Here is a 24,096-nt window from a genome sequence, read left to right as displayed (position 1 = left end):
GGAGACCCCGAAACCTGCTTGTGACATCAAAAACTGCATTTTTCTGCACCTTGGCATGATCCCTCCTTGCACCCTGCTGTCCCGGGAGGTGGGACCATGACGCCCAGCGCCCTGGTCCTTCAGGACTAGGGCGCCCAGCGCCCTGGTCCCCCAGGACCATGGCGCCCAACGCCCTGGTCCCTGGCCCTATTTTGGGCCCGGTCTCCTTTTGGGCATCGGGTCTTGAAGTTTGCAAATTGGAAAATAATGTTTCTAGGTCGGCCTAAGGTCGGAAAAATTAGTCTCTCAACCCTAATTGACAAGTATATAAACTACTTTTCCTCTCCTAGAAAGGAGGAGGAAGGAAAGAAGCAAGGGCAAGACGCGGAAGCGATATTCAAACATTCAAACATTCAAGCATTCAAGCATTCTTTCAAGCAATTGAGCATTCTTAGTCTCCATTCAAGGCTAGGTGTTGCATTCAAGACAAGGATTCAACCATTGAAGAGGAGATCACATACAACATACAACATACATTACACCTTCGCATGTAAGAATACAAACATTCTTACAACAAAGTATCGGTACTTGTTTACATTACAAACATTTACATTTACAGCATTCTCATTTCTTGGTTAATTCCAAAACCGGGGTTTGACCTAAAGGCAAACCCCTAATCCCTAACCCCCCAATCGTCCTCTCTTTTCTGTGTGTAGGTTGCAGGTACGCGGCTGTAATTGAAGATCTGGAATCCTTGTGCAGAGATGAACAGATCCACCTTCATTTCGCGAATTTTTCGGAGGACCGTGTGCACGTCGGGCGCCATCGTCCCGTCAACTTTCGCTCAAATTTGCAGAACAGCATCGTCTCGACATTTTACTGCTAATTCCAGGTCCGCAGCTTCATCCCGTATCCCTATCTCTGTTTATAAGTGAATCTTTCTTGCTTCTACATACATTCCTAGTTCAATCATTCTATCTATATTATTTACAAAAGAGGGTATCCTTGATGTCTTAACCCTTGAAACTCATTTAGAATCCAATCCTGCATTGTGTGGGATTGGATCTTGTGGGTTTCAGCCCCTCTTTTGAATGTAAAGTCTCTCCTAAGTGAAAACCATCAACCCTAGTGACCTCCCTTCTCTCTCCTTGGAGTTGGGGAGGGGAGAACAACTAGGGTTCGATTTTTCCGCTTTACATTTTGGTGAACCCGACGAGGACATCCTCATTCTGATTATTCATGGTTAGATCTGAAAAATTTGCTTCCTTAATTACATTTCCATGTTTGATCTTTTGCAAATTTTAGAGGTTGATTGCATAAAAAACCCTAAAATTTTCTTTTTAGTAATTGAGCTTGTGAAATGTTTAATTGTTAATGCTTGTTTCAGATCTATCCTTCTATTGCAAATTGTCAATTCATATTTGTGCTTTAATTCTGAAAATTAAGTGGTTAAGTGTCAAAACCCTAATTTTTAAAACCCTCTTGATTCAACCTTTGACTGATAATTTCACTGATCAAAACACCTCCAAATCGGCTATAACTTTGGATTCCGCAACAAAATCACAATATCTCTCATCCCTGAAAATTTGGAAAAAAGTTGCGAGGACCGTGTGCACCCCGAGCGCCATCGTCCCCGACATTTTTTATGAAATTTCAGGAGATTGTCCTGATTGTATTTAACAGCTTAAATCTAGGAGATTGGCTGATTTTATTGAAATTTGCTACCTATAAAATTCAAAATCTTCTCTCTCTCTTTAGTGCATGAGTTTTACAACAATAAGCCCTACTTACACTATTCTCGTTAGACGAAGCCTTAGAATTAAGTCTTTCCAAGGTTTAATTACTGAGGAGATGGAACCTAATTTGAATGGCCTTTTTAACGAGGACATGGGTAATTCCTCTAATCCTCTTAATGATGAAGAAGCTCTCCATGAGGTTTCTGTAGAACAACTTTCAAAATTGGATAACCAATTTGATGATTTTCGACAATGGATGTCTCAAGAATACCCTGATAGTGAAGCTCTTTCCTTAATTGAGGGTCTAAAACGTATGGTTCAAAGTGATAAGAATGGAATTGATATTTTGCGTGGTATTGCACACATTGTGGATTCGAATGTGATGCCTATGAAGAGTTGTGCCGAAACTTTAGGTTATACACAACCTCCTACTCAAGTCAATCATTCTATTTCTTTGACAACTCCTATTGCTAATATACCTACTTTTACATCAAACATAATGACTACTTCAATACAAGACATTCCTCCTATGATCACTAGTCATGGGGGAAATCCCTCTTCTTCAATCAACCCTCTTCCTTCATTCAATCCAACTTCTTCACTCATTCCTTCAATGAGTGTTCCTGTTATATCTCCACAAATGAACATGACGCAAGGGGGCAATTCATTTAACCATTCCATTCCTCCTTGTAGTGTTCCTCCTTTCCAATCATCTCCTATGACTAACTATCATAGTGTCCCACCACCTTACTCTCAATCAATACCCTCTTTCAATAACATAATACCTCCATCACAATCTAACACGTCTAATATGAACTCTTCGACTGAAGCGACCATCAACAATCTTGCACAAACTGTCTCTTCTTTACAACAACAAATTGCCTCTATGAATCAATCTAAGACTAGTGTGCCCACATTTGATGTTGCGAGCCCACTTTCTCTTGACATTGTTCGAGCTATCCCCCCTAAACATGTTGAAATTCCGCATTTGGAGCTTTATAATGGTAAGGGTGATCCTCTAACACATGTTAAGACATTTCAAACAATATGTACCGATTTTGCTTATGACCAAAGGTTGCTTGCAAAACTATTTACTAGAATATTAAGAGATAAAGCCCTACAATGGTATTGCTCGTTGCCTTCTTATTCTATTTCTTCTTTTGAACAACTTGCAAATGCTTTTATTCAACAATTTCAAAACAATATAAGCCCTAAAGTTACTTTGATTGATTTAATGCATTGTAAACAAGGTGTTAAAGAAAAAGTGACTGATTTCATTGGTAGATATAAGCATTTGTATGCTCAAATTTGTTTTCCAGTACCTGATAATGATATTCAAAGAATATTTATTTCTAATTTACAAAAAGATATTAGAGAAAAACTTCTGTTTTCTGAGTTTACTTCTTTCCAATAGTTGTGCGCAACTCTTCACAATTATCAACTGACTGTGAGTCAAATGGAACAAGCAAATCCTATGGCTCCGAGTGATAAGGCTGATAGTAGTCAACAACCATTTGGGAAGTTTAAACCGAATAGAGAGTCAATTAAATTCAATGAAAACATCATCAACAACAATGTGAATGCAACATCAGGTGTGCCTCCTATTTCTAAGTTTTTCAAGAAAGAAAGAAAGTTTACTCCTTTGAATGAATCATTGCATAGTATTATGAATAAGTTATTGGAACAAAATTTGCTTACTCTTCCTCCTATAAAGCAAATAGATCCTGCAAAGATTAATTCACCCTATTTTGATAACAAATCTTTTTGTCAATTTCATCATCATCCTGGGCATGATACTGAAAAATGTTTTGCTTTAAAGGGTAAAATTCAAAATTTGATTGATAATAATACTATCTCTATTTCTGGTGTGAATGATAAAGGCAACACATATGTAGCTCCTCCTAACCAAAATCTTAAGATTTTTACTGATCCATTACCTTCTCATACCTCTAATGTGATTGATACTAATGATTCCTCTGTCTCACCTGATGATCTTGTGTCTATGACTCTGAATGTGATTAACTTTGTAGAGCAGCAGAAAATACCTAAAGAATCTTCCATCACATTTGATTCCAGTGAAACTATCAGGGCACTTAATGGTCCTTTATATATAGTTGCAAAAGTCAAGAATACACCTTTCTGTGGAGTGCTTATTGATCCTTCTTGCATGGTTAATGTCATTACTGAAGAATTTCTTTTTACTTTGCAATTGAATCAAGTGATCTATGACGAAACAAATGTGGTTGTGAAATTATTTGATGCATTTTCTTCTCCTGCAATTGGTTCTATTACATTACCTATTGAGGTCCATAACAAATCCCTTGAGGTGAACTTTGCTATTATTCCGTCATCCGAACAATTTTGTGTGAAGCTAGGCTATCCTTGGCTATCTTCCATGAAAGCTATTGCTTCTCCTATTCACAAGTGTTTAAAATTTCCCCATAATGGTGAAGTTGTTACTATCAATCATAGTCTCTTTAAACCAGCTGAAAGAACTTCTAGCATTCCTATTGATTATTTTTGGCCTAAACAATTTCAATCTCTTCCACCGCGAAGTGATCATCTTTTCAAATCTTATCAAAAGTGGAAAACATATATGATCTTATCTCTAAGTGAACCTAGAACACCCAAACTTGATATTCCCATCATTCTTGAGAAGGAAGTTCTTCCTTTGAAAGATAAAACTAATGTCTTTCCTCAAGAAGATTCCCAACCCATCCCTATGGATGTGACTATGCCTATGTCTAATAAACATTCTAAAGGTAGACCTATACCTCCTCGTCATGATGGACTTGGTCTCCTTCCTAAACCAAATATTCCTCCTTTATATGGAGCAGTTCCTCCTCCTTCCTCTTATAGAGAGAAGAGACCTTCCTCTTCTCCTATTATCCAACCTAAGAGACCACAACCTAAACACCCAAGTGATAAGGATGAGAACATTCCTCCTCCTCAATCTCCTCAACTTCCTACTAAGACTAGACGAAATCGTTTTGCACGTGAACGTCGACGAAAGCGTCGTCTTAGAGCTCAGGCAGCTACTTCTCAAACTTTGCAATCCCCAAAAACACCTTCAGACAGTATTATTCCATTTTCTCCTCAGCCGAAAATTGAGCCAAAATCTCCTAAACATAAGATGCATGATGGTCTTGATCCTGTGCGAGTTAAAGATCCTATTTTTATAAATCTTGATGATGATATAGATGAAAATGTTATTCATGATGAAAATGTTACTCCTGTTCATTCTGATAGTGAATATGAATATGTTGATGTTGATAACCATTTATCTAACGAATCTTCTAAAGCACTTATCCTAGCTTCTAGACAAGAACAACGTGGCTTGGAACATGAACATAGCCCTTGTTTGGATCTTGTGATAGCTCCATCTGTTGTGTTGGATGTTCCTCCTCTAGCATGTTTCCTGCCTTTCCGAAATATTGATCAGCAAGATCGGGGGGTGGATGACGTGCTAGACTAGTTTCATTAGCATAGCAGACTCTCTCCTCCTCTCTTGATCTCTTTTGTTACTTCTTCTATGTGTTATTCTTATTCTTCTATTTGTTGTCCTTAGTGTTGTCTACTTGAGGACGATGCAAAACATTGAGATCTCTTTTGGTCTCTCTCATGTTGACTCAAAAGACACATGTGTTCCCTTCTTCTAGGTGACCTTCCTTGATTGGGGAATGAAGAACAATTATGCATACATACATATGATATACATACAGCATACTAACCCCGAGGAAAGCGAAGTCACCTCGTGCTTTGTGTTTTGTGTCTATTATCCTTGGGCTTATCTCACACTTGGGGGCTAAATCCTTGTGATAACGTGCTCCTTTCCCTTCTCATTTCTTATATGTATCACTACCTTAAAGCAATCACCCCCGATGAGGCATGTGCGATCGCTTTAACGTAGGGGGGCATACATCCCGTTCATATCTTTTCAAGATACTTGAAAATTTCTTGACAAATTTATCTTTTCCTTGAAATTTTTTTATATCTTTCTTGCATGACTCATAGTGAGGGAACCTTACTACTGATAGTCATGGTTCTCCCTCATGATCTTCCCTTTTACTTTGTCAATCAAAGTCGTAAGATCCTTAGTCCACTAGGGGCTTGGTGTATCTTGCCTCCTTGACGTGGTGAAAGTTTTTCAATGTTGTTTCCTTGTACTTTACCAGAAGTATGAGCGTACGCTTATACTCCCGCTAAAGTGGGGGCTAAATGTAGCATCCTAAAATTGTGACACTTGCAATTTCGACTGCATTTGGGTCTTCACGATGGCGGCGCAATGTTGAACCTGAATGGAGACCCCGAAACCTGCTTGTGACATCAAAAACTACATTTTTCTACACCTTGGCATGATCCCTCCTTGCACCCTGCTGTCCCGGGAGGTGGGACCATGACGCCCAGCGCCCTGGTCCCTGGCCCTATTTTGGGCCCGGTCTCCTTTTGGGCATCAGGTCTTGAAGTTTGCAAATTGGAAAATAATGTTTCTAGGTCGGCCTAAGGTCGGAAAAATCAGTCTCTCAACCCTAATTGACAAGTATATAAACTACTTTTCCTCTCCTAGAAAGGAGGAGGAAGGAAAGAAGCAAGGGCAAGACGCGGAAGCGATATTCAAACATTCAAACATTCAAGCATTCAAGCATTCTTTCAAGCAATTGAGCATTCTAAGTCTCCATTCAAGGCTAGGTGTTTCATTCAAGACAAGGATTCAACCATTGAAGAGGAGATCACATACAACATACAACATACAACATACATTACACCTTCACATGTAAGAATACAAACATTCTTACAACAAGGTATCAGTACTTGTTTACATTACAAACATTTACATTTATAGCATTCTCATTTCTTGGTTAATTCCAAAACCGGGGTTTGACCTAAAGGAAAACCCCTAATCCCTAACCCCCCAATCGTCCTCTCTTTTTTGTGTGTAGGTTGCAGGTACGCGGCTATAATTGAAGATCTGGAATCCTTGTGCAGAGACGAACAGATCCACCTTCGTTTCGCGGATTTTTCGGAGGACCGTGTGCACGCCGGGCGCCATCGTCCCGTCAACTTTCGCTCAAATTTGCAGAACAACATCGTCTCGACATTTTACTGCTAATTCCAGGTCCGCAGCTTCATCCCGTATCCCTATCTCTATTTATAAGTGAATCTTTCTTGCTTCTACATACATTCCTAGTTCAATCATTCTATCTATATTCTTTACAAAAGAGGGTATCCTTGATGTCTTAACCCTTGAAACTCATTTAGAATCCAATCCTGCATTGTGTGGGATTGGATCTTGTGGGTTTCAGCCCCTCTTTTGAATGTAAAGTCTCTCCTAAGTGAAAACCATCAACCCTGACCTCCCTTCTCTCTCCTTGGAGTTGGGGAGGGGAGAACAACTAGGGTTCGATTTTTCCGCTTTACACAATCATATCTTGAATCCTCTATTTTTCTTGAAATATGTTCTTAAAATGCAAGATATTCCATTTTCTAATATTAAATTTCAAAAATCTCAACTTCTTAGCAATCTGAAACATTCGGGATCCAGAGCAATTAGGAGCAGAACTCCACCAATTTTTGAGCAAAGGCAAAAAGGAAGAATCTCTAAACCACATAGGTTCAAATTTAAAGGGTGACTTAAAAGGAGCTTTATTTTCCAAAATTGATAGGGAAATTGGAAAATGATTTGACCCCAAAACTAGAAGAATAGAGGAAAAAAATTCGAACTCTGAATCAATCCAAACATCTGATAACAAAAACCGGTCTAACCTTTCCGCAATCTGAGAAAAATCTCTTCGCATATTTGTCCATGTGAAAATCCCATTCTGAAAATGACAATCAAAAAGACCCATGTCCTTAATGAACATCTCAAAGTCTTCCATAATATTTTTATTAGGAAGAATACCTCCTTTCTTTTCTCCTAAGTCAGTGATAGCATTAAAATCCCCCCCAAAGATTATAAAGGGACCATGCCTTAAAGGGGAGGAAATTCTCTTAAGATCTCCCATAATTTAGTCTTCCTTTGAATACCAGAAGGGGCATAAATATTAAAAAGCCAAAACTTAACCTTCGAAAGATTGCTTTTAACTAAGGCCAACATCCAGTTTACAGTAGAAGCAACTAGCTCAACCTCAATTTTATAGTTATTCCAAAGCAATGCCAAACCCCCTGACGCACCACAAGCTGGAGAGGAGAGGAATTCCCACTTTCTCCAAGAAAAAAAAACCAAATCAGCAGACTCCTTTGATAAATTTGTCTCTTGCAACATGAAAATATCACACTTAACTAAGTCCATCTGGGACTTAATTAAGCACCTCTTGTTAGGGGCATTTAAGCCCCTAACATTCCAAGATATAATTCTCATTGCTCTCGAGGGGAGACCGAGGCTCCCCTCTTTCCTTTAGACGGAGAAGACTTCCCTTCTCCAAAACTACTTTCAAGATTATGCTTCACAGCTCCCGACCTAGTCACAGGAGGACTGATAATAGACCTCTTACTCCTCTTACCCTTAGGAGTACCACTTCCTTTCATAGCGTCACCAAGAGAAACCGAATGCTTCCCTTTCCCAACACCAGGAGAAAGAGAGAAAGTCTGTTGAATCCCAGCATCAATTTCCAATTGAGTCTTTCGATTCTTTGGAGGCCTACCCCTACCAGGAGAAACCACAGATGAAGCCCTAATTAGAGTAGTTTGAACAATTGATAAACTCTTACTTGACTTAGGAGAAGTCATGACTAAATTATCTATGATGCCCACTTCTGATGAGGCCAAAACATCAAAAGGGTTAGCAGATGTAGAAATAGGAAGGGTCGATTTAATTCCCCCCAAGTCATTCTCAATGGAACAGATAACCCTATTCGTAATGTCCTCATCCATCTGATGCTCATGATCTTTAAAAAGATCATTTACTTAGTGAACCAGATTTTCATCTGGCACAATAACAGGAATGTCCACTAATTGAATATTATTTCTTAAGGCAGCGTTATTATCCACATCCACATCAACATGTTGCGAAGAATTAGACACCAATTCTTTGACTTGTTGAGCAAGGATAGCATCATCAGGAAACCCTAGAGAAGAAACCCCAACATTAGACTTCGAGACAACCCCATCATTCTTTGCAAAAATCTGACCAATCCCCTGACAACTGTCTAAGTATTCTTTTGACTTCACAGGACAGACAGGATTCCCACCACCATCATTTAGTGACTTATCCAAGGAATTTGAGGTAGTGAGATTTGGAAGCAGATCATCCACATTGTTGTTCCCTGAAACCACAATATTCTGGTGAGCTATTGTCTTATCCTTATTTGTAAATAACCCTACAGACTCTAGATCATGAGACACAACATAAACCTCTCGCTTCCCAACATCCCTCATATCCTGGTTAACCTCAAAAGTAGCGGGATGTTTCCCAGTGGAACCATTAACTAATAGTTTATCCAAAAATGGATTATCGTTACTACCCAAGCAATGTTCTGCCTTATCCAGAATAGAGGATTTCGAAAAATCCATAAGAAAAGGAGCATCCAATTGCAAGGAAGTTTTACCAAAGTCTTTCTCCAACTTATTAATTGGTTGTTTCCAGATACCCTCATGAGATTTAATGATACAGGTCCGAGGGCAAACATTATTAGGGTTAGTCAGGACACAAATTTTTACCAAAACCTCCCCCTTCACAAAATCAAATCTTGATGATAAGAAAGAACCACAAGTATTACCAATTTGTTCCAAAACCTCTGGGTCCATAAATTCAAATGGTAATTTGGGCAAGCCAAACCAGAAAGGAACTAATTTAAAGCTTGACCAAGCAGGGACATAAAATGGTTTCCAAGCCGAAACAAACACTAAATTTTTACCAAACCAGTAATGTGAAGATTTTAAAACTTCATCCCTAACAGAAGAAGAGTTGAAAACAATAATAAATGCATTTGCAGAGAGTAATTGAAAATAACGCATATCAGACCACTTTTTCTGCAATTTATGATGAAATTTAGATAAACTAGTTGCATCCCCCCATATTTCCTCAGAAATAGCATGTGTATGCAAACAACGAGCTTTCAAATCCACAACAGAATTAAGTAAATCAATGCATGGAATAGGAGCCCATACCTGTGAAGACCCACCTCCTAAATCAGAGTCGGTTTGATTTTCACTTACCTTATCATCTTTTCCTGATGTCGAAGATTCCCTTACCTTATCCCCCCTTTGATGTGACGAAGATAACTCAAGCGGGTTACTGTTACACTGTTTGTCCATCATCTTTTCACCAACGTTCGACTGAGAAACCCTAATTGCCTCATTTACAGATGAAAACTTCACAACTTTTGCATAGGATGGTTTTCCTCCCAACTCTGTAGATCATTTACACGGAAGCCCCTTTAAATGATTTGGGATAAACTTTTGCCACGGGCCCTGACCAAAATGCCTACGATCCAAAAATCGTTGATGCCTTTCACCAGATCTGTCCATACTCGGCCAATTTCCACTGCTTGGACCTTTGAAAAAACCCCAAAAATACTAGGAGATCGGTCTGAAATTTCTTAAGTCTGCCCTCAACCAATTATATGCCACCATATCTACCCATTTGCCCTTCATGAAGACCAACTGTGGGACATGTGGTGAATCATCCCAGCCCATATCAACCCACTCGCCAATAACCCCAGTTTCGCCCATACCAAGCAAGAAATTGCAATCTTATCTCTGTTTTTACTAGGGTAGCAGAAGGTTTAATGTTTTGAACCCAGCTTATAGGTTCATAGTGACTAAAGCAGCTAATAGTGGGTTTGTAGCAACTGATCATGGGAGAGAATGGAAAATCCGGCTTCTGAATGTGTCGTTAGCGCTTCAATTCAGTGATTCAAATGCCTTGTCGTGTGATCTCTTCTGCAGATGACCTGAATCCTGGCATCCCAGGTGTGGCTGGTGGCATGTCTAATGCTCAGTGAATTTTAACGTCTGGAAACGAAATCGCTATTGTTGGGCGCAACTAAACCCTAATGATCAAACCCCCATCTCTGATTTCTGCACGCCTGTGATGGTTAGAGGAGCGGTTGCAATGGCTGCTGATGCGCTGTCAATGTGCTCTCCTAGATTTCGGGCTTCCCACTGGATGTTTCCAGCAACATCGCTTACAATTTCCGCTCGATCAATTTTCCATCAATATTGTTACTGCAGAAAGCATATGTTCGTCAAATTTGATCGGGTGCCCTGATATGATTTTGCCGAAGGTAGACAATGAAGATGCAAGCAACATCCACTAGCAATGAGCCTTAAATATACTAGATCAAACCAGAACAGGTGCTATCACTACTACAGCCATAGTTGGTCTGAGAACACAATGAAATCTGCATACAGGTATTCCAATTCTTCTCGAAACTGATTAATCTTCTTTTCTTGTTGATAGTTAATGTAGTCAAGATGAGAAATATTTTATATTAAACTGACTTCTATAAATTAATTCATAGGCTTATGATAGCCAAAGTTATGGCAAAACAAGATTTTTATATAGGTCTTTTAGTAATATCTATGAACAAAACTGATTTTAGATGTAGTCCTAAAATTTGATCCAAGAAATAGTCATATGTATATTTAATTATGTTCAAGGATTATTGGAAAACAAAACTATAAACCCTAACAAACTCAACATTGTATATAATTTCCTTTCCATTGAAATCACTAAATGCAAATATGCAACTATATCTAATGAATAAGCAGTTCATATGTTTTCTTTAAAACTCTAAATATCATATATGAACTCGTCAATTTTGTAGCATAAATACAATAATACACCAAAGTGTACATATAAGTGAATCACAATAACTTCATTCATCCCATAGGAGGCAACCCTCCTAAAGCAAGAAGGTGATAATTCAAGAGATATTGAGTGAATAAGACAAAGAATAAGGTATAGAAGCATACCAAAATTTACTTAAAACCTTTTGAACAAGCTAGACAAGGAAATTTTCAATTCTCTTTAGATATTTCTTAAAGAGAAGAAAAAAAAAATGAACAAATCAACATAAATTATGGTCAAGAATATGTAACAAAATATCGAATCACTACAAGCAAGGGTTGGACCAAAAGAACACTTATGAGGATGTTCTTATTATTCTACTAGGCACTTAATTAGTTTTTTAGTATTTTGTATCACACTTCATTGTGATTAACATGTGGTACTTAAACATTGTGTGAGATAATTGGATTGAATTTATTATGATTTTAGTCCTCTTCTACTCCATCAATTGATAGCTAATGTTGCAAGTGTGACTCTATATTTTGGGTCATAAGAATATTGTTTCAAATAAATTAAATATTCACTATACAATTCACAAAAAGTATATTTAGACAACTAAAATTGACACATCATCATTCCAGCTCATCTATTGTCATTTTATTTCTAATTAATCATTTGTATTTGATTAATTATTTTATTTTCTTTCTAAAATTAATTAAATAATAAAATTTTTATTATTGACTCCTATTTATAGTGTTTACTCCACATCATTTTTCTATAAGCTCCCTTAGATAAATAAATATCTATCTCACCCCCATCTAAAAATTCAATAAACACTAGAATATTTAATTAATTAAACACGCAAGAAAAATTAATTAATATCCCTAATCATTTGTGCATGCCTAATAATAAATATTCAAATATTTATGTTCTCAATTTCTCAAGTAGGTGCATATGTCATATCACTTGTACACTTGCAATACTTAAGGCATAGGAGTTATTTTCACATCCCTAAAAAAAATACTTTTTAGATCCTTACCATCCACTCTATCCAAGACACATGTCACTCACCCTTGATTCCCCTTGAATCATGGAGAGACATTGAGTTCCTCAATTACAAGCATGAAACTTGTTCTCTTCATATTCTCCCAATCCTCTCAAGCCGTGAGAACCTTTGGTCTCTCCAACTAATTTGCCCTCTATTTTCTCACACAAAAATCTATAAATTTGTTGAACACCAATCTATTTGAATGAAATTCTTAGATGTTACACATTGTTGTATTTTCATTATGAGAATTCAATATTATAGTCTACCCAATTTATATCCTTGGATATATGAATATCATAGCTTGGTGCATTGATAAGGCACGGTGGAAAAAAATATTTTGTATTCTTTCATTATATTAATTCTCTTTTGTTGTGACTAAATTGTGTGTCCATGTGAGCTATATTGGTTAACTTCATGCATTAATTGTTTATGTATAGTCACATTTTTGTGTATATAGCATATATAATCTTAATCCTAAATATGCACAAATGGTTTAACATCAAAACTAATGGAATCTATCACACACACACACACACACACACACACACACACACACACACACAAAATCATTTCTTATCTTTGATCACAATTGGACACACTAATGTGTGCCCCCAATATTCAATATCTTGGTGACAAATCTTCCCTCTAGTTGACATCACATGTTGTTGATAAGTGAATTCATTGTCTCATTTACACTCATCATGAATGTCAAAACTATAATCATGAGCTTGATTTCTTTTGTTGCATGGTGTTTTTATTTAAAGCTTCAATATTATTTCTTTTGAATGAGTCTTTCAATGACATAATCTACACTTTCTCTAGCCTACAAAATTTTATAGTTTTCCATAGACGTGGCTAATAGAGATAACATGTAACCAATAAATAGAATCTAAACTTGTTATTTGACTCCTAAATGGATGATATGATGATGTTCCTATGGTTTATTTAAAGATCCTTCAATTTTGTCTCATTTATGCATTTTCAAGGCAAGAAGTGTCATGTTAGTAGATGTTGTAAGTTTTGTTGAGTGTTTTGACAAGTTGAAGTTGTGAATACAATCATTTTCCTTCAAGCAATTATTGAATTTAAAACTTTCCTATGAATCAATTATATACTACATGTTTCTAATTTGAGTTGCAAATGAAATTTGATCTCCATTGAAGTTGATTGTGATTTTAGGATAGCAAGTAGAATCTCAAAATTTTAATGCATCGCCTCCTAGGGCTAGTAGTTTTCATTTCAAAAGAAATCTTTCTATCATTTTCTCTTCTCAAGTGCAATAATTTTAGGAGGTTTTCCAAGGGAATTATCCCATAGTATGGAGGTTCATCCTTGTTTTAGGTCACTCATAGCTTGAGAAACTCCCCATGTTGTGCAAGATTATTGAGTTTTACATCTTAGCATTTGGGCACAATCCTTAGTAACAAAAACTTTTAGCACACCAAGTGGGATAGTTTGGATTGTTTCAGTCTAAGGATTTTCCATACATTGTTGATATTTGTATTTATATCAATGATATCTTCCTTTTGATGCAATATCTTCACATGCCTAGTGACTCTAAGTTCAAATCTATTGTTTCAATAGTCCAAGTGTTGGTATGTTTCAAAGCAAATCTATTTTATTTTGATTCTCTAGCTCTTTGAATGAATAAATATGTCTATACTTCATAAGAGTTTGTCTTATCAACCCCTATTTCATGGGAGTGATATTCCTACACCATATTATCTATATTAGACCCAAAACACTGCTAGTTTTATCCCAGACAAACTTTATACAACAAGCTATTAGCATATTCAATATGCTTACCACCCACCCATCCCTACTCAAACCCCTTGGGAACTTGAATATAAGTATAATTATCAAGGGAATTTGATTTGTAACAGGATGAGTGGGCTTATCAAGCCTATCATCATGAGAAAGATTTAGAGGATCAAACGAAGAAGTATGAAGAATATCTTGTAGTGAGATAAAAACCAAGGAGAAGTAGATGAATGTTTTTCTTGCTCAATTTCAGAGGTTGGAGATTTAATCGGCTCTTTCAATTCCTATCCTCAAACAAGCTCCCTCAACTACAATAGATCATCTTATGAAAGAAGAGGTTCGTAAGTACAAATTTAAAAGTTTTGGTCAAGGTAAGCCTATTCAACCTTCAAGTGAGTCTTCTAAAGTTGAAATCCCAAGTTTTAGAAGCTTTCAACGCATGTAAGATGTTATATATATGTAGAAAACTAGGTCATCATTCCCCAAGAGAAACCCTTTAAAGAGATGTCTCCATCTCAAGGAATCCCCAAATCTTATCAAAGTCCTTTTGCAAATCAACTTTCATGCCCTAGCATCATTTGCCTTTGTCCAAGAGGTCCTATTATATATATCTAAAGAGCTATTTTGTTGAACAAAAGAGAGACTTTTTTGAGGTAGAAACAAAGTTATCTTTTGTCAATACACTTGCAAATGATGTAGAAATAGAAAAATTAAATTTATTGCAATAAAATGATATGTATGATGATAGAACAATAGGTTAAAGAGCAAGGAAAAAGTGTTGATAACAAGTTTTTGATTGTTTTGTTTAATGAGTTACCTAGTTATATTGAGCAAGATGATGAGATAATGCTTGTTTTGTTTAATGAGCTACCTTTGTATGTTATTGATGAAGAAGAAGATACATCTATAATAACAACAATGATTTTGAAACATCATCAGAATACAAATTATGTTGACCTAAAGGTTTTGATTCATCAATATTATGTTTTCTCTATCGCGATCTCCCCCCTCTCTCTCTCTCTCTCCATCTCTCTTTCTCTCATTTATCTATTGTCTCTCCCTCCTAGTATGTATCTCTCTATCTCACTCTCCTCCTCTATTAGATGTGTCTCTCTCCCATTCCCTCACTCTCCTACCCCTCTCTCCCTCTCTAGGGTCATATGGTATTCTTAGGGTTCATATAGTATCCTAAGGATCCATGCATGTGTCCTACGGGGTCATAGGACACCATATGAATCCTTAGGACACCATATGACTTGTAACGATACATAAGATGTCATATGGAGTCCTAAGGGGTCATAGGTTGTCCTAAGGGGTCATAGGACACTATATGATCCCTTAGCACACAATATGACCTATAACAACACCAAATAGTGTCCTAAGGGGTATAGATAATGAGATAGAGGTAGAGAGATATGGATAGAAAGAGATAGAGAGATAGAGGTAGAGAGATGGAGTGAATAAGAGAGAGATAGTGAGATAGAGGTAGAGAGATATGGATAGAAAGAGATAGAGAGAGGAGTAAGAGGGAGATAAAGAGAGCAATAGAGCGATGAAGATATAAAGCAAGAGAGATGGGGCGACTAAGAGAGATGTATAGATAATGAGATATAGATAGAGAGGGATAGGGAGATATAGATAGAGGGAGCAATAAAGAGAGAGAAAGGTGATGAAGACAAGTAACAAAGAGAGGAACAAAGAGATAGAGAGAGGTGGAAAGGAGATTTATAGAGAGATAGAAACAAGGAGTGTGTGTATGAGTGAGAGAGATAGTGAAGTGTTGTAACTTGTAACCTTGCACAATTTACACAACTTTACGTGCCCCTACTTTCATGTGTCCCATCTTAGCTCTCACCCGAGTCCATTTAAAGCCTTTTTACCTCAAAACTAATGTCATCTTTCTGCATGGTAATCTAAACCCTAACATTGAGTTGTTTTCTCTTCATTTCTCATTTATTTTCCCTATTTTCGATGAACAGGTGCACTCGAGGCACCCTTTTATGTATAGGGGTGCCCAGGGAATCCTTGCCTTCCTTAAAAAAGACATATTTAAATATGTTAGTGCACTTCCCCTTCTTGGTGATTTTGGATCTTGGTGTCTCAATTTAACCATTGGAGGTCACCCTAATTGGTGCAAAGAGAGGGAGAGAGGGAGAGAGTGAGAAAGAGAGGTAATGAGAAAGGGAGAGAGGGAGGGGGAGGAGAGAGGAGAGAATAAGAGAGAGATACACCTGAGAGAAGGGGAGAGTGAGATAGAGAGGATGAGAGGGAGAGACTTTAGAGATAAAGAATGGGAGAGAGAGAGAGAGAGAGTTAAGTGAAAAAGAGAAAGGGAGGGGGGAGGTAGGGAGAGAGTGGGAAAGAGATACACTTAACAGAGGAGGAGAGTGAGATAGAGAGATAGAGGCAGAGAGGGAGACAGACTTAAGAAAGAAAGAATGGGAGAGAGAGAGAGAGAGAGAGAGAGAGAGAGAGAGAGAGAGAGGCAGAGAGGGGGAGAGACTTAAGAAAGAAAGAATGGGAGAGAGAGAGAGATGATTCATGGAACATTGTTTAGGCACATAGCGTGTTGATGGAAGATTCGACTAACATAGTGTGTTAGTCGCTTTCGCTAATTCGCGGACTGCGTGGCCGCCATTTCCTTTTGGCCAACGAAACAAGACTAACATAGCGTAGTTTTCGCTGATTCGTGGGTTGCGTGGCCACCATTTTCTTTTGCCCTGTGAATTTGACAAACATGGCATGTTAGTATATTTCGTTGATTTGTGGACTACGTGGCCACCATTTCTTTTTCCTCGTGAAATAGCGAAAGTGGCACAAACGAAGTGACTACATCAGGGAAGCCTATGTCGATAAGACCGAAACAACCCGATAAGGAGAGTAAGGTTAGTCAATCGCAGTCGTTCATTGCACCTTACAGTGACAGGTTAGTCAATCGTGTTAGCGATAAGTTAGTCAATCGTGTTAGTGACAGGTTAGTACAGCGTGTTAGCGACAGGTTAGTCAATCGCAGCTGTTCATTGCAAAATTGATGGTGTAAAATGCCCGACTAACACATGTGTTAGTCAATCCGTACTGTCATTTTAGACCTAGAATAGACACGTCCAGTGCAAGAAGACTCATCGAGATAGCTTATGCTACCAGAGAAACATTTTTAGAGTTGTGCCGATACCCGATGGGCAGAATGCCATAGAGGTCAGATCTATCGGGGAGACTATAACTATCGGAAGCAAGGAAAATACGCTATGCCGACACCCGATGAAGCAATCGGTGAAAGTTACGTCGATCAAAAAGAAAGTTAGGGATGTCATCTGGCTCCAAAACGACAGTACGGATTGACTAACACGCGTGTTAGTCGTGCGTTTTACACCATCGATTTTGCAATAAACAGTTACGATTGACTAACACGTCGCTATCACACTGTACGAAAAGGTCTGTTTTGGAGCTAGAATAGCTTCAGCCCATTCCGAAGGTCGATGGAGCGACTAGAGGATTAAACCGAAGAAGGTTTCATCGGAGAGAGAGAGAAGATTCATGGAACATTGTTTAGGCACATAACGTGTTGATGGAAGATTTGACTAACATAGCGTGTTAGTAGCTTTTGTTGATTCGCAGACTGCGTGGCTGCCATTTCCTTTTGCCCTGCGAAACCTAGGAATTCGACTAACATGGCGTGTTAGTAGCTTTCACTGATTCACGGGCTACGTGGCCGCCATTTCCTTTTGCCCCGCGAAACAACAAATTCGACAAACATAGCGTTAGTCCACGAATCAACAAAAGCGACTAACATGCTATGTTAGTCGAGTTCATTGTTTCGCAGGGTAAAAGGAAATGGCAGCCACGCAGTCCACGAATCAACGAAAGTGACTAACACACCATGTTAGTCAAATTCGTAGGGCAAAAGGAAATAGTGGCCATGCAACCCATGAATCAACGAAAGCTACTAACATGCTATGTTAGTCGAATCCGTTGTTTCGCGGGGCAAAAGGAAATGACAGCCACATAGTCTGCAAATCAATGAAAGCGACTAACACGCTATGTTAGTCGAATCTTCCATCAACACGCTATGTGCCTAAACAATGTTCCATGAATCTTCTCTCTCTTTCTCTCCCTTTCTCTCCCATTCTTTCTTTCTTAAATCTCTCTCCCTCTCTACCTCTATCTCTCTATCTCACTCTCCTCCTTTGTCAAGTGTATCTCTTTCCCACTCTCTCCCTACCTCCCCCCCTCCCTTTCTCTTTTTCACTTAACTCTCTCTCTCTCTCTCTCTCTCTCTCACATTCTTTATCTCTGAGGTCTCTCCCTCTCATCCTCTCTATCTCACTCTCCCCTTCTCTCAGGTGTATCTCTCTCTTATTCTCTCCCTCTCTCCTCCCCCTCCCTCTCTCCCTTTCTCATTACCTCTCTTTCTCACTCTCTCCCTCTCTCCCTCTCTTTGCACCAATTAGGGTGACCTCCTATGGTTAAATTGAGACACCAAGATCCAAAATCACCAAGAAGGGGAAGTGCACTGACATATTTAAATATGTCTTTTTTAAGGAAGGCAAGGATGCCCTGGGCACCCCTATACAGAAAAGGGTGCCTCGAGTGTACCTATTCATCGAAAATAGGGCAAATAAATGAGACATGAAGAGAAAACAACTCAATGTTAGGGTTTGGATTACCGTGCAGAAAGATGACATTAGTTTTGAGGTAAAAAGTCCTGAAATGGACTCGGGTGAGAGCTAAGATGGGACACATGAAAGTAGGGGCACATAAAGTTGTGTAAATTGTGCAAGGTTACAAATTACAACACTTCACTATCTCTCTCTCACTCATACACACACTCCTTGTTTCTATCTCTCTATAAATCTCCTTTCCACCTCTCTCTATCTCTTTGTTCCTCTCTTTTTAACTTGTCTTCATCACCTTTCTCTCTCAACAAAATAGATGCAACTTGCATAAATACAAGTAGGGGGGATTTAAGTAAATAAATTAGATTTATTTATTTGCAAGGATCAATTTATTCAAATGTAAATTAAATATTGTGATTTATTTAATTAAAGGATAGAAAAGGTTTAGGTGAATTTAATTAATTAAATTGAGTAATTCATTTAATTAAATAGATGAATGTGAAGAAATTAATTAAATAGAATTTCATTAATAGGAAGAATGGGGTTAAAATAAATATTAAATATTCATTTAGGAAAGTAGTCAGATTTATACGTCTACAGTTACCTTCATGTTATACGACATCTTGTCAATAACCTATCATGTTCAAAGACTGTAATATATCTCATATCTGAGTTATGATGAACTCAACATAAAAAAGAAGAATGCATGCATAACACAAAGGTAGGTCGAAAATAACAAATCTGGACAAAGTTTATTTTCTGAGTTCATCATATGCTTATTTACTTTCCGAGTTCATATTTGAGTAGATTTAGTATGTCTCTCCTCTTCTGCATCCCTCCTCTCTCTAGGTATCTACCTTTCCCTCTATATCTCCCCATCCATACATACCCCCATATCTATCTTGCTACCCCACACTCTTTTATTCTATCTTCCTCTAGTATTCTCTCTACTATCTAGGTCATCACCTTTCTCTCATCTCTCTAGGTTTCTCACTCCCTTCCTCTCCACCTATCAACCTCTACATCCATGTCTCATTACCCACCTCTCTTTATCCCCCTCTATCTATCTCAATCCTCTATCTCAGCATCTAGGTCTCTCATCTCTCTTTCCCCATCTAGCTCTCTCATAGATATCTATTTGTCCCCTCTCTAGTTCTCTCCCTCTCTCTCCCCCCTCTATCTCCCTACCCCTTTACTCCTATCTATTTCTAAAATCTCTCCTCCTCTTCTCTCTTCCCTCGCCTCGTCTCTCTCTCTCTCTCTCTCTCTCTCTCTTTATATATATATATATATATATATATATATATATATATATATATTCTTTCGTCTCTCCTCTTATCACTCCCTCCCATTTCTAGGTATCTTCGTTCCTTTCTTCCCTCCTCCCTTTCTATATTTTGAAGCTTATTATAATAAGAGAAGCCCCTTACCACATATTATAAGAAAAGTATAGGGTATTTTAAAAAACAATGTGTTTCAAAACATAACGTGTTTCAAAATACACTATATTAATCTACATTTCACAACATACCCAACCCTCCCTGCATTATAGATCTTAGTATTATTTATAGCTACTATCATTTACCTAATTTTTGTGAACAAAATAAAACAACAATTAGATTATGCAAGTTAAGACCTAACAGAAAAAAAAGCTTTGGGCAATCGTTTTCTATTTTGGTATCTAATTCCTTTCAAGATAGATGGAAGTTTAATTTAATTGTCATCTAAGTTGAGTCATGTCAAAACACCCGTTAATAAGATTGATAAAAATCAAATGATAAGTAACTAAGAAGCTACAATGACCTAATCATGAACATGAATGAAAAAAAAACTTTTATAATCTGCAATATACTCTATAGTTCCCAAAATATTTCTCAACTATGACAACTCGACAAGATGTCGTTTTGGAGCTAGAATAGCTACAACCGAAAACGATAACGTGACAGAGCTTGTAGAACAATGGCAATCTGTTGTACCATTTGCCCCCGAGGATCTCTATATCCGTGTCTTTGTGTTCGGAGGCAGTCCTGTTAGCCTTACCTTCAATGGAATGTATTTGGGTTTCTTACCTCAACTCCTCAAACTTGTCAATGAGATCTTTCCTGAGGTGGGTCTGGTGTTCGGTCCATTCGAAACGATTTGGAACGAATCTGCCCCCTTCCTTTTAGTAGATTTGTGTCCGCTTCTGGAGTGAGTCCGCAAACTCAACCTGATCCCCAAAATGCTGTTGACCAGTGCACACCAGTCTCTGCGTCTACATCTTCGGAGCCCTGGCAGATATTTATTAACCTTCCGATTGATCGGCTTGGTCATCTCGACTGTTGTGGCCAACGGATATTCTGCCGACCTCATTTTAGGGTTATAATCTACACAATGAGATTTTAAATAGTGGCGGCATCATTTTGGGGAATCTACACTGATATAGCTCCACCGGTCCTTGAAGCCTGTTGGCATCTCCCATTATTGCATAATCTCGGAGAAGATATGCTTGACAACTCAACAAGATGACCACACAGCGTCATTCTGGGCATCAAAAACAGTATCTAAACATGAAATACAAAAGAAAACATTTATGCAAAAGAAAACAAAAAACAATTTACCTGGATCGGCATAAAAATAGCAGGAAAGGAGGTGCAAAAATGGTGGACGAGCAGCTGAAGAGGGATATTTTAAAGAAGACCAGCACTAGCCTTGTTGTCGCCCGCTTTCAGATTTTGGAAATGAAAAAAATAAAATGAAAACAGTAAGAAGGATATTTGAAATGTATTGAGCGGGAGGGATATTTGAAATGTGTTGGGCGGAAGGAAGATTTTAAAATTCAAAACATACTGTAGCTGTTCCCGTGACCGTGAGAGTAACCGGCAAATGTTAGCCGCGTGCAAATGCCTTCCGTCAACAGCAAAACAGCAACATACCTCCCACGTCACAGATGGTGGGTCCCAAAACGTCTCTCATGGCATCATGGCAGGGCATGCCGTTTTGGAGCTAGAATAGCTACAGCCATACTGAGATGGTGATAATGTCCTGTGGCTGTTCAGGTACGTGCGACATTAATTCTGAATGACTCAGAACCATTATGTTTTTAAAGCTGACTGCCTAATGTCAAACTTCTCTGCTCTCCTTCAATCTTTTTGTAAATCTCGTGTCTAAATCGTTGTTGTGAGCCATAAATTCATCAGCACAGTTTTTAGCCGGTATATTTTTTCTGCAAATTCTGATAACTCTCCATGACTGTAAAAGTTGTCAAATAATGGCAGGAAATATCACGTTTACAAGTGGATGAAAGTGACATGGTTTATTTGAAAGTAATTTGCATTGGGCAGCATGCATTTTTTATTAGAGTCGGAAGAGATTCAAAATGTCTTGACAGAGGTTTTTTTATCCGTAAATTGGGTAGCGTGTATTTTTTGCGTTGATTAGCAGCAGTATTCAGAGATAAATAAGGCATGGCCTGAGCCTCAATACAGCATAGTCAACTGGTGGGTAATTTCATCATGTCTTTTCCTATGTTGCTTCAGAATTTATCTGTCTTGATAGATCAAGCTCCAACGACCATGGCTGTTACCATTTTAGTGATGTTGTTAATTTTCTACATATTTAGTAGGCAGAGAAGAAGATTGCCTCCAGGCCCGTTTCCCTGGCCTATCGTGGGAAATCTCCTGCAGATGGGAGAGCTTGTCCACCGTAGCCTTCATGACATTTCTAAGAAATATGGGCCAATTGCTTCGCTGAAGTTGAGTTCTGTTACAGCAATTGTGATTTCTTCTCCTGAGATGGCAAAAGAAGTTTGGAAAACTAAAGATCTAATCTTTGCCGGCCGACCTGCAATTGCTGCGGCAAAGTACATGTTCTAGGACTTCAAGGATGTGGGATTCACTCCTTACGGACCTTATTGGAGACAGATGAAGAAACTCTGCATGGTGGAACTGTTGAATGCCAAAAGGATTGAGTCCATGAGATCAATGCGAGAGGAAGAGGTGTCTCTGGCTGTCCGATCAGTGTGGGAGAAGAGCCGCCACGGCAAAGTTGCCGTCAATCTTAGTCAGATAATCTCATCCCTTGTACAGTCGCAGATACTGAGAATCCTTTGTGGCACCAAATCTGACGATCAACGTTTACATTGAGATGGCGAGGAAATTAAGGAAATATTATTGGAGGCCACAAGCATTGTGGGAACATTCAACATTGAAGACTGTATTCCTTGGCTAGACAGGCTGGATTTGCAAGGTGTAAAGCGGCGGATGAAGAAAGTACACAAGTCTTTCGACCAAATGATGCCGCAAATAATACAATAGCACAGACAGAGGGGAAGCTCAAACTCAAGGAAGCAGCAACAACCCAATTCAAAGGACATCATTGATGCTCTGTTGGAGATGCAGGCCGCCAATTCCATCACTATCACAGATGAGCACGTTAAGAAAGTTGTATTTGTAAGTATCTTCTATGTTGAGATTATTATTGAGAATAGATAGGGTCTTCACATGTCTGTAAATGTTCTTAATATTTAACTTTTTATAGAATCTTTTTGTTGCTGGAGTGGAAACAACATCCACTACATTAGATTGGGCGATGAGATCATTGATCCAAAATCTTAGCGTGGGGAAGAAATTGCAGGCAGAAATCAAAGCCGTAGTAGGTAGAGAGAGGACAGTACAAGAGAGTGATCTATAAGGTATTGAATATCTTTTGTGTGTGGTGAAAGAGACGCTAAGATTATATCTGGCAGCACCATTGTTGATCCCGCATGAGTCAACAGAAGCTTGCACTATTGATGGCTATTTCATTCCTAAGAGGAGTTGGGTTTTCGTTAGCACCTGGGCTTTGGGAAGAGATCCCATAGTGTGGAATAATCCACTAGAATTCAAGCTAGAAAGATTTATGGGTAGAGATGTTGATTTTATTAAAGGGAAGGAATATTTTGATGTGCTTCCCTTTGGTGCAGGAAGGAGGGCATGCCCGAGGGCTACTATGGCCTTTGCCATGTTGACTCTTACCATATCTCAACTAATGCACTACTTTGACTGGAGAGTCGAAGTGGAATTGGACATGAGTGAACGCTCTGGAGCCTCCTTACCAAGAAAATATGATCTTATTGTCGTTACCTCATTGAGGTTACTTGCTTGCCCATGATTTACTATATCTTCACCATCTATGTGGAAGATGATACACTAGTTACTATGGAAACTACCACAATCCATGCATGTTAGTTGGTTTCTCCTATATTGTGAT

General features: G+C 38.3%; 1 protein-coding gene across 1 annotated transcript; it reads left to right on the top strand.

Annotated features, from left to right (window-relative positions):
• The first annotated feature begins 22,421 nt into the window (after positions 1 to 22,421).
• LOC131042764 (cytochrome P450 750A1-like) lies at positions 22,422 to 22,991 on the top strand. Its single transcript, XM_057976080.1, has 2 exons — positions 22,422 to 22,652; positions 22,770 to 22,991. The coding sequence occupies exons 1-2, from the start codon at positions 22,422 to 22,424 to the stop codon at positions 22,989 to 22,991; spliced, it is 453 nt and encodes a 150-aa protein (XP_057832063.1).
• The last annotated feature ends 1,105 nt before the right edge of the window (positions 22,992 to 24,096 follow it).

This window comes from Cryptomeria japonica, chromosome 10, assembly GCF_030272615.1.
Source record: "Cryptomeria japonica chromosome 10, Sugi_1.0, whole genome shotgun sequence".
Taxonomy (NCBI): Eukaryota; Viridiplantae; Streptophyta; class Pinopsida; order Cupressales; family Cupressaceae; genus Cryptomeria; species Cryptomeria japonica.
This window is presented reverse-complemented; position numbering and strand designations above follow the sequence as displayed.